General features: G+C 39.9%; 1 protein-coding gene across 1 annotated transcript in view; it reads right to left on the bottom strand.

The window, feature by feature from the left end:
* LOC113981880 (homer protein homolog 1-like) overlaps positions 1 to 17,743 on the bottom strand; it is a 127,393-nt gene that overhangs the window by 50,050 nt on the left and 59,600 nt on the right. The window contains exon 6 of the mRNA XM_027709550.1: positions 4,310 to 4,466. Coding sequence (XP_027565351.1) covers positions 4,310 to 4,466 — 157 coding nt within the window. The remainder of the gene's footprint in view (positions 1 to 4,309; positions 4,467 to 17,743) is intronic.

Raw genomic sequence — 17,743 nt, 5'->3', positions numbered from 1 at the left:
GATCATACCTAAAGAACTGGCTACAAGCTGGAATTTGGCCTTCTCCATCCTTCTGATCTGCACATGTAGCTTAAAGCTGAGTATAAAAAGGAATAATCAAACAGTATTTTTTCACTGTTGTAGCCTTAAACGTGTTAAATATATTGAAAAGCAAGTAAATTAACTTTTCAATAATTGGCTTTTTCCTTCCTTCTTGGAATAGTGGGCAACGTTTCTTCAGTGTTCTGAAAGGAAAGACCTTTGCAGTTATATTTTTAATTTCGTGGTTATATGTTTAGTTTCCTGCTGAGATAATATTACTTATAATCTTGGAAAAAGAGAGAAAACAAAACAAAATCTTTAATTTGATTTAGAGTGTCAGAAATGTATGGTCTGTATTGAAAAGGCCTGATGTGCACCTGATGTCGTAGTTAGTATGACTTACAATACCTCTAATAAGCCTTTAGGTGATTCTTGTTTGTTTGGTTATATCAGAAATAAAAAATATTCATTCTCAATCTATCATTAGTAATTGTCATGTATAAGAGGAGCCGATCTGTGGCTCCGATGAGCTTAGTCCGAGACTGAGAAGATGATGCAAAATATGGTAAATTAGAGAAACTGTTCTACTTGCTTTTGTCATCTTTGTATTAATCAGAACACTAACTACGGCCATACATCTTAAAGAACAAACTGCATTGTTTTTTTCTTTCTTGTATAGCGGGCCTCTTGCCCTAATAGATCTCTGAATCTACTATTCCAGAGTTAAAAAAGTCTCTGTCACCAACAAGGTGTTTCCACTCATTCTAATTTAGCCAAAATTTGAAGACAAACTCTCCTGAACTGTGTGCTGCCAAGTTGTTTTTGCAGCAGTGTTAATGGTAAAGGCTAGAGCTAAGCCCTGGCTTCGATAAGTGAAGGACATATGTGATGCCATGTGCAGAGTGTCTGCAATTGTGCTTGGTTTTGCCTCCTGGGATGGGCCAGACGTGTCACTAAGGGGGAAAGAAGACAACAGATGTTTGTGAAGATCAGGCAGAATGGTGTGGTTTGGAAATTCTACATCAGACATTGGTTACTTTGCAGTGCTCATATTTGTATGTGTTTCCTTCCAGTAGTGTTGCAGCAGGTAGCAGGAATTATTTGGACTCAGCATATGACAAAAAACCTTTTGGCTTATGAGTCTACCCGGGATTATGTGTGATTGTAAGATAATAATTTTTTGAGGTAAAATTTTATATCATATCCTAAATGGAAAAACTTTAAAAGGGTGGATTGCTTGTATAGTTTGCATGATACTGTCAAATTACCAGACAATGCTATGTATTTGGTATAGAGATCAGTGATTTCAGAATTTATAAAACACTTTCGCAAAGCAGAAACGGGGAAAGTACTGGTGTCAGGCCCCTCAGTTAACTTGCGAAAGTTGTTTCATATGTTAAGTTTTTCTTTTGTACACAGGTGTTCGTAGTTGCCTGCATGATGAATGAAACCTTGGACAGAAACTGGTATTTTTTGAAACAAGGTTGATGCTGTTTTCTGCAGGTAACAGTGGTGACACCAGGAACTGTTGTGGCTAACGGTTTCCTCAATATTGTTAGAACACAGTTTTGTTGGAGCACAATTTTTTAGTATGTTTAAGCATATAATTATAGAAGGTAAAGATCTTAGATTATTCACTGGGTACTGGTGGAGGAAAGTTTACCTGTTTGGTGGAGAAGCTTTAACACCATAAGATACTAGAGAATTATAATTTTTTGACATGGAACTCAAAAGTATGTCTGTGTGACTGTGTATGATGGTGGCCACCGTGTGAAAATGAATGAATGACAATGTATGCATGTATGTGTGTGAATATTCAATTACACATACACAAACGCTTTTGGATAAACAAATACACAGACACCTTTACATAAAGTGGCAAAAAATCCTGAAGCTATAATAGAATGGTATGCAAAGGGTGCAACAGAAACAGAACATCCAGTGGTATTATATGATTATGTCACTGTGTTATTTAAGGGCCAAGGTGTGAAAAAGAATAACAGAAGACGTGGCCCAAGGGATGTTCTGGACGGAGTGGAAGTTTTTGAGGATAAACCCTACATTTAAAGAAACCCTTTTAAGCACACTTTGAGAGCACATATCTTAGTGTCAATAGGTTATTGAGTTTATTAATCATAATAGCATTATTGCTGTTTGTGTTTATTGAAATGTTATGGATACAATAAGGAATGTTACCAAAATGCAATTTAAATTGTTCAAATTTGAACGGGGGATTTGTCGGGATACAGAAATTGTGTGAACAATTTGTATTGCATTTCTGCGACCTTTGCCTTGGCACAGCTGGGTGCAGATAGTAAAAAAATACTACGCCACTAATATGGCTGCAGGCCTTGTGCCAAGGTGAAGGAGGAGTCCTCTTGGCAGGTAAACAAGTTTTATGGACACCTGCCGTGGGCCAATTAGTACTGCACAACGCAGTATGTTTTCCTTGTGTATCCAATGTAGCCTGGGAAGGAATCACATGTCTGTGTGTGATAAGCAGTATATAAGCTGTCTTTCTTCTAATAAAGCTGACATATTGCCGACCAAATTGGTCTGAGAGCACTTTGTCCATGCCCCTCCGCCGATAGAATGCTACCTCATTATGTCCATGTTTTAGCAATGAGTTCTTCACTGTAAAAACTCAATCTGGTGGTCAAATACACCTGAACTTTTGCACTATAGTAGTTATGATATGAGGTTATAGTTTAAATAATTTTATCAACACAAACTTTAATCATCTATTCACAAGTCTGGAGTGCATTGTTAGAACTTCCACCCTTCTAGAGGAGAAGCTTAAATGAGATGACTAAGTGAAAATCTCTCCCTATACAAACATTCATGACAAACTTCTTTCTGACTGGAAAATTTCTGAAGCAAAGCCGTTTTGTCAGCAACTGACAATTTCTTGAAATGAAAGCACTTTGCAAAAAGCACCAGTTTTAATTACACTTCATGCATTTTGTCCAGCCAGCTATGGCACATGCAGTTACAGTCTAATGAAAATTGTCATTCTTCCCTATCAACTCATTTGTCTGGGACTTCAAGATCCTCATCTGCAAGTCAGCCTAGGTATAGGACAGCCCCAACAAACTGCCATTTCTCCAGGTTTCTCAAGCTCAAGGGAATTCTTGCTATTCTTCCAGACTTCCAGGTATGATGCAGCCTGATGAATTACTCTTCCTCAAATCAATATCATCCTTGTTCCTGAGACTACTAGCCTCCAGTTGGACAGATCCAGCACAGGTCTGAAAGAACACTTCACAATTTGCAGGATTTGGCTAACCGTAATTGTCATATGTTGTTTCATTTAAGAGAGTACAGCCTATAAAACCAAATTGTCTGACATGACTGCTACTTGACTTTCACTCCTGTCAACATATTCATGAAACCTGTCTTCATGCAAAAAAGCTTATAGGACTTTTGTTTGCTTTTATTTTCTTAACTAAGTTAATCTCCTTGATATTTTTCTAAGTTAACTGATATTAACAATATCAAAGGCATCTTCCCTCCATACAAAGAGGTTATCTTGCCTTCTCTTTGTACAAAACTATGTCCTAAACTATTATGACAAATTCATATGAATAATTATGAAAAAATTATACAATAGAGAGTTGTGAAAAGAGAAGAGAAATAAAAATATTATACATTTGTTTTCATAATGCAGCCTTCAACCTTGTGCACACTTTATTCGTCTCTCAAACACTGGCATTTCTGTCCCCATTGTGGTCTAATTTATGGTTTGCAAAATGACCTCTGCAAACAAAATTTACAGCGAAGGGAAAGGAATCCTGCCCCTCCTGTATGAAATCAGAGGCAGATCCCTAGCTGTGTATAATTAGCTTGATTCTACATTAAGTTTTCTTTAGATTCAAGGATAAAAGGAAGCTGTTGGTCTTTGTGGAAAATACAACAGGGTTCCTTTAACTTACAGATCTCAAGTGTCTATGGGCTTAAAGGCAAGAGGGACTGAAGTGTAATGCTATGGAAAAGGTCCTGAAACAGATGCGATGCAGCTGGCAGCAAATGAAGAGTGAAAGCTGGCAGACATATCCTAAGTACCACAGGTTAGATAACTCTTCCTGCAACAAAACCGTCTGTAGAAAAAGAACTACTACAAAAGAAAGAATTTGCCAACTGAAGAACCCTGTGTGCTTTAAATTAATCATCAATTTCTGTCTCGAAAATTAATCTAAAGCCCAAACAATAAGCTATTTTGCTTCAAAATGAGCAAATACAGTCACAAGCACTTCCACCTCAAGGATCCTGGCTGTTTGCTTTGACTTACTCGCTTGTGAAGGCGTTCTGCTTCCTCCTGATATGCAGCAAGCTGTTGCTTCCATTGTTTTACATTGGCAGTGGACTCCAGCAGGGCTGCAGTGAGCTTAGCATTATTACCCTTGAGCGTGGCCAGTTCTGCCTCCCAATGTTTGCTGATTGTCGAACTGCAGACAGAAAGAGAATGGTAAGAACCCTCTTTCTCTTTTTTTTCTTAAAATGTCTTTTTTTTTTTAATATACAGGAAAAATAGAATTATGAAAAAATCCTATGTCCAAATGAGAATCCAAGTGCTCAAATCATCAAAACTTTAAATTTAGAAAATATTAATGGACAGATTTTTTAATATAGATATATCATTTTTGGAAAACAACCTCTACCCTCCCAGTTCAACAGGGTACTTTTTAAAAATAAAATGTTAAGGATGATGAAATCCATATCAACTTTCCAAAAGCAACAACATGTAATTCTAGAATATGTATGTTATTTTTTACCAGTTTAGTCTACTACTTTATGAAATATATTGTAAATAAAGATTTGTCACCAGCTCAGTTAAAGAAAGCTAATGTAGTGCTTTGGAACTACAACTTAGTTGTCTTAATGCAAATCTATGCTGGAAATATACTTTATTTATTCAATACCATATTTAATTTCTACTTACAAATTCAAAAGTCTTGAATTTCAACACCATAATCTTGTTAATGTGCCTTTCTTCAGTAATATCAAGAAAGAGACCAAAGATTGAGGAGCATAGAGATAGTACTGCTTTAATGCAAAGAGGAAGCTGATGTTGGGGTCTCTTGAAGTATCCTATGGAGGAACAGTCCTTGCCTACAGTTTAGTTATTCTCTGAGGAAACACAGGGCTTTATTTTTCACAGATAATTGGTCAGCCATCATCCAAAGACCCTATCCTTGCACTCAGTATGCAAGGGAAAAACATCTTATACACATCAGGTGAATGTATTAGTATGCAATTAGTTCATTAATATTTACTTGTATAACATTGACAGCATGTGAGGTGCACACCTACGTGGAAAATACATATAGAAAATAATTAATTTTGTTTAATTAGCTTACCATTAAAGACATCATAGAAAATTAGTGATCTGTAACTCTGGCCAAAATAATTTTGTATTTAGGTTTAGTATAGCAGTAATTACCATAATATAATAATATATTTTAAAAAGATGTTTTATTATGCTTAATTATAAATCTTTACTATTATTTTGCAGGTAAGTTTATAGATTTATCTGTACAATTGAACATTCTGTCACCATTTTGTCCACTGAGTTCCTTTTGTCCACTTCATGCATATGCACAGCCCATTCCATAAAAGCATATTTCAAAAACATTATGATTCCCATAAAAGCTCCTTAGGTGTTCAAAGCCAACCAGTCACAGAGGAACATTCATTATCAATTCAGATCACATCTACTGTTTCACTAAAACACGATGTATGATTCTTTCACACTCCAGTATTTCCTTCCATATGCACCATTTCATCTCCTTGAACAGGAATATAAGTTCACAAGAGGAATATGGGTTCTTTCAAATTGCTCTAACATTTCATGATCTATTCAACCAATTAGAAATTCACCACTGGAAATTTTGAATCTTAAATGACTAAACAAAAATAATGATAATTCCATTTCATCAAGGAACACTGACTCACATATGAAAAATATGAGAATTAATTTTTGTAACAATGTCTACTCTTTTGTTTCTCTGACCATATTTACTTTTCAGCAGATCAAAAATTCCATAAAAGAATATGCTAAAAAAATCTAGTTCATTATCATATTCACAATTCTTCATTGATGTTCTGATCCAGCAAACAAATATCCACACCAGCAATTTCATGCAAGCAAGTAATGCCATTTAGTAGTTCTGCTATGGTAGCTAACTGTGTGTGCATGACATGTATACATGTTTACAAAATGTGCCTTACTGCTAACTTTTCCCCAAAGAAAAATTATTTTATATTGATGCGATGAAGCAGATAAAAAGCTTTATATCCAGGACAGTTACAGAATGAGAACTCTTTGGTCACTTAATATCCTAATTTAAGATGCAAAAAGGGTAGTGAATGGATTTTTTTTCAGTTTAATAATTTATATACTCGCAATGATACAAGGTAAACTTAAAAGCCATGAAGATCCCAGAAGTCAGACTGCTAGCTAGTGCTGAGTAATAATGTGAGGGGGATTTGTGCAGTTTTTCATCTTCACCTTTGCCCAGTGCCTTACTACCCTGCTAAGAAAACAGTCAGGAGCTCTGAAGTTATTGCTTGTATACTGGAATGTCATCATTACATACAAAACATGAATTTTCTATTACTACTATGGCTACCCTGGTTCAAAGGTTAGAAGGTTTCTTTGAATCTGGTTATTTTTGAATTGGTTGTTTTCAATAGGACTGCACCAGTATTATTTCTCAATCATATTTTTTATCCCTAAGAGATTTACATAGTAGGCATGAACATGTCTGCTGTAATGCAGATGTTATTTGTTTGTAGTATCTATGTGTTTTCTTCTACAAATAATTTCTACTGTATCTTCTACAGATTTTACTATGGTTCCATAAAATAGAAATATATTACTTAAATTAGTTTAGTTTTGTATCTGATAATACACAATGACCGTCAAACTATTTAGACTTATCCTGTTTCCTCTTATAAAACTGCACATTCTCTGACATAAGCGCAGCAATGTGATGGTGTGGTAGTTTGGCCTAGGCCTTCCTTGGTGACCAGCTTGTAACCAAGGAAGTGCCCAGATTTACCCAGTATTCCCTACGATTTTTATGTAAGCTGGGGTATAAGAAGAAAGGAGGAGACGCCTTCGGTCTCTTTCCTTCCGGCGGCTTTGGAGGTGCAGATCTCCCTGCTGTTGAGTCTGTCGGCTTGGAGAGTGAGGCCTGGTAAGGCCTTGTCGACCTTGGGAGGCGGAGGCTGCCGGCAGTCACCCCAGTGTGACTCTCCATTGTCCCAAGGAGAGTAGTAAGATATTCTTTGCTAATTCTTTTAGTTGATACACCTTGGGCTACTGATTGGGATAATATATATATATATATATAATTTTGGGTTTTTTTGTTCTTCCCTTCCCCTTTCCCTTTCCCCTGTGAAATTGTATATATATTTCAACTGTACATAACTGTAAATATAAGTGTAAATATATTTATATATATTGCTTTGTCTCTCTCTCGTTTTCGGTTCTTTTGTTTTTTTTTTCCTTCTTCTCCCTTGCTTTGGGGTGGGGGGGGACGGAGGGGACTTCTTGTGGTAAGGTTTGGAGACTTGGCAGGGAGCCAGCTCCAAACCATATTACACCATGAAACACAGAGCAATGGAGCACATAGCCATCAGGTCCTCTTCCATTCCAGGAAGAGGCAAGGATATCATCTCTTGTCCTATGCATTGATCATCAAATCAGTGGGGCTGGGTCAAAATCTTTGCAGACTTGATGGATGAAGCTGACCAAAGAGGTTGAGTAATGGTACAGACTCTTTCCACTATATGGCAGACCACTGTGCATTGCAAATCAGTGAATATATTCTATTTGTATCCATCACCTAAATCCATATTATGTATTTCATAATAAAGCCTTAATTCATCACAGGGACTGTAGAAACTACCACAACACAACCAGAGACCACCTTTCAATATAGAAACTTATCACCAAGGAATAAACTGGAAATTAAATTCCTTTTAAGGAAGGAAAATTCCACAGAAATATTCTCTATGGTAATCTAGCACGGTACTCCTGCAGAAGATAACAAAACCAGAGGAAAAAATGCCTAAGTATGGTTGTGTTCACTGCTTACTGAAACACTAAGTCAATAGCAATAGAAGAGCTCTTGAAAGGCACATCATGGGATTCAAAAAATTGGGTATTAACACATAATTAATGCTTCAGCTACTGATCCTTATCAATCCTTAGATCCCAGGCATGAACCAATTTAAAGTGGGGGGCAAAGAGAAGAGTCACTCTTCTCCACAAGAAACAATGAAGTTTCCAAGCTTCTTGTATTGTCTGTTAGTATATGCTGGATGTGTTTACATCGATGACATTTAAGCTGTTTCTCATTACATTTACACAGTTAAAACAGTTTTATACATGACTTTTGTACAATGTATCACAATGCAAAAGACTTGCATTTAACCTGAATTATCACAGTAGCATTAAAAAAATTTCTTTGAAGAGGATCAACTTTTATTTTAATTTTATTATTTTAAAAAGATTTCATTTTTGCCTTCATCGTTTAATTTTATATAGTAATGAGACACTAGGTTATCTCTTCATGAAGTCCATATAGCATAAACCAAAATTGATAACTCTGTCTAATAACTTTTAGCCCTTTGCAAGTGCAAGCATAGCTAATTAATTTCTAGGTTTTTTGCACTAAACATTAAAACCTTGTAGACCTAAAATTTCATCACATATGCTGAAAAATTTAAAAAATGCCCTTGCTCCCACATTGAAATTGCTTATCAGTATCACTGGAAGTAGTTTATTCTCATACCTGTAATGTATCTGATATTTTTGACAACTGTTTCAACAAGTGTTTTAGTGCAGTAAATTACTATTGAACACTAGGCATAATTCCTTGCTGTTGCTACGGTTCTGAATACTTTGAAAATTCCAACAAAACTACATTTTCAAGAGCAACCTAAGTTATTTAGGAACTTACATCTCATTTGCTAAAATGGCTAGGTATTTGGCTGTGAAGAAAGTCAAATTGACTTGGGCTTCTACGGCACTTAATCACTTTATGAAAGCAAATAGATGATGTGGTTATTGACAAGTCAGATACCAGGACACAGTGACTCTGACACTAAAATGGTCTGAATTACAGTCACTTTCATTATGGAACTAATTTGTACACTGTTAAGGGAACTTCCCAGTCTGACCATTCGTGAGACTCTCCGTCAGTAGCACTCCCCAACGCCAAAGACTTTCACTGCTGGGACCAAATCGCCTTCACAGCGAGTGGCTTCAGTGAGCTGATGGGTGCCCTGTTTGACTCTCTACACACCCCACTCACACGCAGTCAGACAAGGTTCAACCCCAGGTTTCCCATAGCAGAGTCTCAGATGTTTCGTTACATAAAGCGTCTAAATCTGCATCTCGAACTCCAGCTTGAAAACCAAGGTACCTGGACCAGATGTATTCCTCAGCATACACACAAGAATGTAAAGCAGTTTAACTGTAAATTCACACTTTGAATTAGTATTAATTAATTTTGCTGAGGCCCCTTTGAGAGACAAACCCTTCTATTTCTTTCAAAAATATGGGAAACAACTTGACTAGAGACAGCTTAGGCCTTGAGTTTGAGCAGTTGCAGCTGCGAGATTGTAAAGGAATGTAAACAATCCAGGAGAAAGCAATTAAAGAAGAAGAGCTGCAGTAAATAACAGGTGTTGTTTTTGAGATTTGCCAGCATGTGAAGGAATATTGACCACATATCAGAAGATGAATTTGGACAAGTGGACAGGAACACCTAACCAATGAATTATAATATACTGGTGCATGAAGAGAAGAAAAGACTATAAAACTAAGCCTGCTGTAAATAAAGAGTGCCTCGTGCCTTGCCTGCTAAATTGCTGTCTGAGCGCATTCTTGGCCATCGTCAATTGGTGACCCCTAAGAGGTGATTTATTGCAAAGAGGACCGCGGCGAGAGAGAGCGGTGGTGACAGAGCCCAACGAAGCAAAGTCGGCGCATCTGAGAGCCGAAGTCCAGACCTGATTATTTACAGACACCTGGAGAGAAGATGAGCCGCTGGGAAATAAATAATGGGTGCGCAGATATAGGTGGAAGAAAAGTCTGTTATCATGATACTAACAAAAATACTAGAGAAACGCAGTGTAAAGTATGATGAACGTGCCCTCCGCACCTTGCTTGTCTGGTGCAAACGGAATGGGGTAAATGCTAATGCTCAGACTGCATTTTGTATAGAAACTTGGGACCATGCAGGGAAGGTGCTTTTTGATGCAGCCGCTAAAGGTGATGCTGTAGCTACAAATTCTTTAACTACTTGGAGGCTTGTAATTGACTCACTGAAGCAGCTCAAAGCAGATAGGAAAGCTGCTTCTGCAGCGAGTAACGCTCTGTAGCCTGAGGTGTCTGGGACTGCATCCGGAACTGCTGCGGCAGGTCCCTCTCAAGCCCCCCCGCCCACAGAGCCCCAAGGGGAATTAATTGTGCCTCATCCCAACAGTGTCAGGGGGCCAGGGACCGCTTCTGCCGTGGACTGTGCAAAGGTCCCGCTGCCCCCAGATACGGGGGAAGGGTGGGAGGCTCCTGCTCAACCGTCATCATCTTTGAATTTATGACACCCAGAGACAAACTCACGGGGAGTGATAGAGGAACCTATGTTAATAGACTTGTCAGCTGATGAAGGAGTCGGAAGACCGAGATGCGGGGCCCCGAGTTCTCAAACGGAACCTGCTGTGCTTCCTTTCCCCCTGGGGCAGCATGTTGTAACCATGCAACTGGTACAGGTTTCCATTTCTGCTCCCGACCCCTGCAAATTTTGGCAGAAGATCAAAGAACAGGCTCTAAAGGAGGGAGACTACGATGTGGTACAAGTCCTTGGGGGTGGCTCGTTGCTCACATACCCCGTAATTCGCAACAATGGTGAAGCGCCTGATGAATGGGAACCATTTAATTACTCTGTTCTTAAGGACTTGCGTCAAACTGTTATGCATCGTGGGGTTAGTTTGTCCTTTGCGCAGTCTTTAATCAGAGGGATTTGGACAAGTTAGCTTACTCCTCATGATATTCGTTCAGTTGCACAGGTGTGTTTTAACCCGACTCAGTTACTAATGTTTGAAGCACATTGGAGGAGGCTAGCGGAACAGGCAGTGTTGGGAAATTTGGAACGCAGTCAGGACGACCCTAGGTTTGGGGCTGACCTTCCTCAGTTGCTTGGGGATGCACCACTTAATATGCCACAATTGCAGGCTTGACTTCATCCCCTTGTTTTGCAGCAAACCAAAGAACTCGCTGCTCAAACTTTGCTTCTTGTCCCTGATACAGGCAAACCAAAGTAATTGTGGACAACTATTAAGCAACAAACCAATGAGCCTTATGTGCAGTTTATTGATAGAATAAGAGAAGCAATGGAAAAGTAGGTGTTTAATCAGGCAGCTCGTGATACACTTATATTACAGTTAGCTCGAGATAATGCTAACACAGACTGTAAACATGCACTGCTATCTGTGCGTAGTGATGCGAACCTGATTGACATGATAGAAGCATGAGAAAAGGTGGGCTCTGTGTCTCACCAGATGGAAGTCCTGGCTAACACGTTTGCAGCGGTGGTAAGGGTAGAGAGGAGGTGCTTTCACAGCGGGCAGCCTGGACATTTTAAAAAACAATGCCCACGCAGGCCCCCCACTGTGTCGAGCTTGAGCTCCATGTTATTTTGCTCATGTTGCCATAAACCAGGTCATTTTGCTAAACAATGCTGCTTCAAGTTTACTCTCCAGGGACAACCACTGACTTCGGGAAATGGGAAGCGGAGTGTGAAGGGAGGTCGCGCACAGACACAAGTTGTTCCCCAGAATCTGTTCCAGGTTTATGCGACCGACTCACTGCAAAGACAGCCGGAAGTGCCAGAGTGGATGTCTCCACAGCAGCAATAAATACAATCAAGGACTCTAAGGTGCATAAGGTACCGTTACAAGCATGTGGGCCGTTAGGACATGATTTAAGTGCCTTACTAGTGGGACGCTCTAGCGCCACGATACAGGGTCTTTTTGTTCTTCCGGGCGTCATTGATGCGGACTATACAGGACAAATCCAAGCCACGGTGTGGACCCCCTCCCTGCCGGTCGTTATACTGGTACCTTTCGTCGCGAGGGTCCAGGTAGCGGACTCACGGGTGTGAAATACAGGGGGTTTTGGGTCCACAGGTGCTCCACAAATCTACTGGATGACAACCATCAGTTCTGATAGGCCAACTATGACCTGCGTGCTCACACTAACACAGGGAAATTCAAAAAACTTGCGAATCAAGGGAATGATTGACACCGGAGCTGATGTTACTATCATAGCACATAAAGACTGGCTGAAAGACTGACCCACGGTGTCAGCAGGAGTTGCAATAGCTGGAGTAGGCGGGACTTCTCAAAGCTTTCAAAGTAAATTTCCTGTACAAATTGTGAACCCTGATGGACAAGTACCAATGACAAGGCCTTTTATCATCATAGTACCACTGAACCTATGGGGAAGAGATGTTTTGAGCATGCGGGGAGTGTCTGTTGGAACTACCTGAAAGGATTTTTCCTAGGGGTCACTGTGTGTGAGGGCATTAAGCGACCCATCCTTAAGCTGCAGTGGCTGACTACAACTCCCATGTGGGTAAACCAGTGGCCCCTGGCACAGGAAAAACTGCTTGCCCTTCATGAGCTGGTAAAAGAGCAATTAGAGCAGGGTCATATAGAACCCTCTCATAGCCCATGGAATACTCCTGTGTTTGTGATTAAGAAAAAATCGGGAAAGTGGAGGCTTCTTCATGATCTGAGGCAAATAAATTGAGTTATGAAAAGCATGGGGGCATTGCAACCTGGCATGCCTTCCCCTACCATGATTCCAATTGATTGGGACATACAAATTATTGATTTGAAAGATTGCTTTTTCATCATCCCCTTACATTCTGAGGATGTTGAGAAGTTTGCCTTCTTTGTTCCAGCAATTAACAATCAGGAACCTTGTCAGTGTTATCAATGGACTGTTTTGCCTCATGGTATGAAGAATAGCCCCACCATCTGTCAGTGATATGTAGCTCAAGCTTTGTCTGAAGTCCAGCAGCAATTTCTGCAGGTGTACTGTTATCATTATATGGATGACATCCTTGTTGCTGCACCAACCCAAATGCAATTGTGCCAGGTTATGCCAGTAGTGGAACAGTCGATGCATGCATATGGGCTACAAATTTCCCCAGAAAAGGTGCAATCTCAAGCACCATGGAAATATTTGGGAGTCAAAATTTTGGATCAGACAATTCAACCACAAACCGTCCAAATTTCACAAGAGGTTAAAACACTAAATGATGTACAAAAACTTTTGGGGACCTTCAATTGGATACGGCCCTTACTTGGTCTGACCACTGCTCAATTGGCCCCTTTGTTTCAATTGCTAAAAGGCGACAGTGATTTACTCTCCCCTAGGAGTCTAACTACAGAAGCAAAAACTGCGCTGTGCTTGGGAGAAAGAGCAATAGAGACCAGGAAAGCATACTGCCTTGCAGAGGACCACCCTCTTAATTTGTATGTGGTAATTAATCTTTATCACCCTGTTGGTTTGTTAGGACAGTGGGACGCCCAATGAAGAGACCCCTTGCATTTCATTGAATGGATTTTTTTGCCCCATCAACCACACAAAACTGTGAGCACCCTTGTCGAGCTAGTTGCCAAGGTAATCTGTAAGGGACGGCAACGTTGTCTTCAGCTTACTGGCAGAGATCCCCAAAATATTGTTTTGCCCATGCACCACGATTACCTAGAATGGTGTTTGACGAACAGCATTGATCTCCAATTAGCATTACTGCATTTTGCAGGTAAGATCTTGTTTCACATGCCCTCTCACAAATTTTTGTAGCTTCATTTGAAACTACACCTGATAGAGAAGCCCTTGTTATCCCCTGTCCCAGTTAAGGGACTTACAGTATTTACTGATGGGTCTGGAAAGACAGGGAAAGTGGTGGTCACATGGCAGGAAGAAGGTCAGTGGCATGAGCTAGTAGGCCAGGAAGATGGGTCCCCTCAACTGGTAGAGTTCCGTGCTGTAGCAATGGCATTTCTACACTTTTCTAATGTTACTTTGAATCTGGTAACTGATTCTGCCTATGTTGCAGGTGTCCTGCAACACCTAGATCGCGCTGCATTAAAAGAAGTAAATCAACAGCAGTTATTCCATCTACTAAAACTCCTATGGCATGAGCTAAAGCATTGAGCACAGCCCTATTATGTTTTGCACGTCCGTAGCCTTTGGTCTGCCTGGATTCATTTATGAAGGTAACGTGTGGGCCAATGCATTGGCAGCCCCCGCATGGGCTGCTCCTGTACCGGACAAATGGCAGCAAGCAGTATCTTCTCATGCCTTTTTTCATCAAGGTGTGAGTGCTTTGCAGCATCAGTTTGGCCTTACGAACGTGAAGCAAGAGACATTATTGCATCTTGTGGAGACTGTCAGCCTCACATACCTTTGCCCTCAACAGATGTTAATCCCCGTGGGTTACAAAGTCTGCAAATCTGGCAGATGGACGTGACGCATGTACCTGAATTTGGTCGCCTCATATATGTTCATGTGTCAGTCGATACGCACTCAGCTGCATTGTGGGCCTCTGTCCATGCCGGGGAAAAGAGCAGAGATGTCATTGCGCATTGGCGTCAAGCTTTTGCTGCTCTAGGTATTCCCCATCTTATCAAGACTGATAATAGCCCAGGTTATACAGTGACCAAAACTTCTACCTTTCTTAACCAATGGGGCATTTCTCATGTCACAGGTATCCCACATTCCCCTATGGGCCAAGCCATTGTGGAACGCACCCATCAAACACTGAAACGAATGCTTGAAAAACAAAAAGGGGAAATACATGGTGAAACACCACAGAATCGTATATGGAAAGTGGTGTACACACTAAACCACCTCACGGTACCTCCCAATGCAGAAAATCCTGTAATCTTCACGCATTTTTTATCGTTACAGGGAGCAGGAGATGAATTCCGGCCTAAGGCCAGAGTACTGGTCTGCAACCTTCAGATATGAGAGTGGGAGGGTCCATGGGAGCTTATCACCTGGGGACGTGGGTATGCTTGTGTTTCCACAGATGCCAGACCGTGGTGGGTTCCTGCCAGGTGTATGTGTCCTGCTATTGGCTGTGGTGATGATCAAAGGTGACCTGAACCCCATCAGAAGCGATCTGAACCTCCAACATCTGAACCCGTGGAACAGTAAAAATGTCTGGGTCACCCTGATGAATGCCTTAAACCAAACCACCTTTTGTGCCTCACTTACATGTAGCTGGAATGATTTGCTACATATCCTGGTCAGAATAAAGTAATGTCTGGCTCACTAACACTTAAATGGTTGTGTTGGAGGGTTTAATTTCTTCCTGACAATTTTCGGTGACACAGCCACATACAGAGCAGTGAGGTGGCTAAAGGGACCTCTCTCCCAACCATGTAAATCTGACACATGCCACATGTAAGGGGTGGAGATCCTCTGCATGATCCTCTGTTTGCATTTCTAGGTACTGTCATAGCTTAAACTGGGGTGTGTTGTGCCTCTGCTGAAGACAGCAGCTGTTACAAGGGGTTGATGTGAAAGATTTGCAAGCATTTATTTACGATCTTAGTTGAACCTTCTGTTGGTGATACCACAGCATATCTCAGTCTCTAAGACCCCTTAATGCTGGTTTCTGTCTTACTTTCATTGCAAACATCGAATTTAGCAGAACAATCATTACAGTTGCAGGGCCTCACAACTCCACTATCAGAAATAAATAGACATGCTATAGAATGACCTACAGCTATACTTATATATGATTAGGCAGTTGCATAAAGATTCTGAATGATGACTATTTGGCCACTGCCCAGCTAGTGCATTAGGTTATGTTATAATATCAAATAATAACTACTGGTGCAATTCATTTTTTGCATTACAGTTGCCAGTTTGCTTATCACAGTAAATGCAACAACATGCGTTAATCACACAGTTAGGGTAGGAGGTGAACTGTCAGCATACATGCTGACAACAAAATAATTTTATTCCATTAAGGGAACAGAAGCTATGTGAGAGCATGGCAAATTCAATTAAGTTTCATTTGTTTCCTGTGATAGCCTATCAATAACCTATATATAAAGCTTAAACTAAACCATCTATGGAGCACTCAGGAGTTGTAAGGTGATAGATAAGGCCACACAAAAGGAGAAAAGAGCCTCCTGATGCTTTCCTGGAAAACCCCAGCACCTGGGGAGACATTCCCAGAAACTGATAAAAGGATTAAATGAAGAAAGGAGTGATACAGAGATAACATGGCCTTTTTTTGTGAACATCCTGGCTGCAGGGAACTCAGGAAGTGGACCCTTAAGGCCTATTTCATCTGTCTATCACCCAAAAATTGGTTTATTGACTATAGCCACTAAAACTGCCTTAAGAAAAAGGTATAAAAAGAGATTGGACATAAGCAAAAATCCGGGAGAAGTTCCATCAACTCTGCGGAGGTAACCAACAGGCTACCTTTTCTCCCTCCACCTTCTTGGGACACCTTGGGGTGAGCAATTGCTTTATACATATATACTAATTTTACTTTTGCTCCATAGTACTTTAAAATTTTTAATTATCACTTCGTTGTAAGTTGCTTTTGCTTTATAGCCTGTACTTAAGTTTTTACTTTACTTATTCTTTGTAAGTTGTTTTACGCCTTTGTAAGTTGCTTTACGTCTTTGTAAGTTGCTTTTGCTTTAGCGTGTGTGCCTATGCTTGGCTTTATTATTATTATTACATAGTTTAAGTGTGTTTTTGCAGTTAGACCCTATTCCAGACACAGCGAACTCCATAAATTGTCACAAATTTGTATTAATAAACGTGTTATTTTGTGAACTGTTAGAGTGAGTCCGTTTTTAGGTGCTGACAGTTTCGTCGATGGCGAAATAACTCATGGGAGAAACCTGCTGAGGGGTTTTTCTACTGCTATTAAGTGCAGTCCTTATATAAAAGGTATCAAATGTCCTGTCCATCTCAGTGAACCAGTTAAACGAAGGGTCTCATTAAGTGAAACACTAACAGACTGTTTTAGACATTAAAAGGCTTTGATCTCCTGGAGGGGACACTGACAGACAAAAAATCAATTAGTAGAGGTTGGACAGAAAATTCTTATTTTCTGCCTCTTTTTACATGACAGAAGTACTTTGAAAAAGAAGCAGCAAGTTGTGTGAACTATGTGACCACAGTAAACCATATATTGACTGCATAGGTTTTAAAAAAACAACTTCCTAGTGAGTTGCAACGTTTATCAGTGGATACTGCCACTTGTGGGTTTTGACTATGTCAGATTTTTAAGAGAATGGAAGTAATAAAGTTAGCTTGCTTAAACCAAATCTGAATGCAAGAAAAGACTAAATTTCTTGCACTATGTTGCTCCTAGAGTCAAATTTACTGAAAGGAGATTAAATGGATTTAAAAAAAAAAAGAAAGAAATCTGATACATGGGAAATCTCTGATACTGGTGTTTTTTCTATGAACTACAAGTTAAGACTAGGAGGAAGCAGTCCCTATCTAAGTTTCACTCTCCCCTATTGTAAAAACCCTCCAGTTTTTCTTTAAGAAAATACCCAAACACGACCCCTTCCCTTAATTCACTGGAGGTTGCTAGTTCTTATTTACTTCATAGAATCATGGAATGGTTTGGGTTGGAAGGGACCTTAAAGATCA

The sequence above is a fragment of the Neopelma chrysocephalum genome, unplaced genomic scaffold (assembly GCF_003984885.1).
Source record: "Neopelma chrysocephalum unplaced genomic scaffold, ASM398488v2 Primary Assembly neopelma1_96809, whole genome shotgun sequence".
NCBI classification, from domain to species: Eukaryota; Metazoa; Chordata; class Aves; order Passeriformes; family Pipridae; genus Neopelma; species Neopelma chrysocephalum.
Note: the sequence above shows the minus strand (reverse complement) of the source record. Positions and strands in the feature narration are given on the sequence as shown.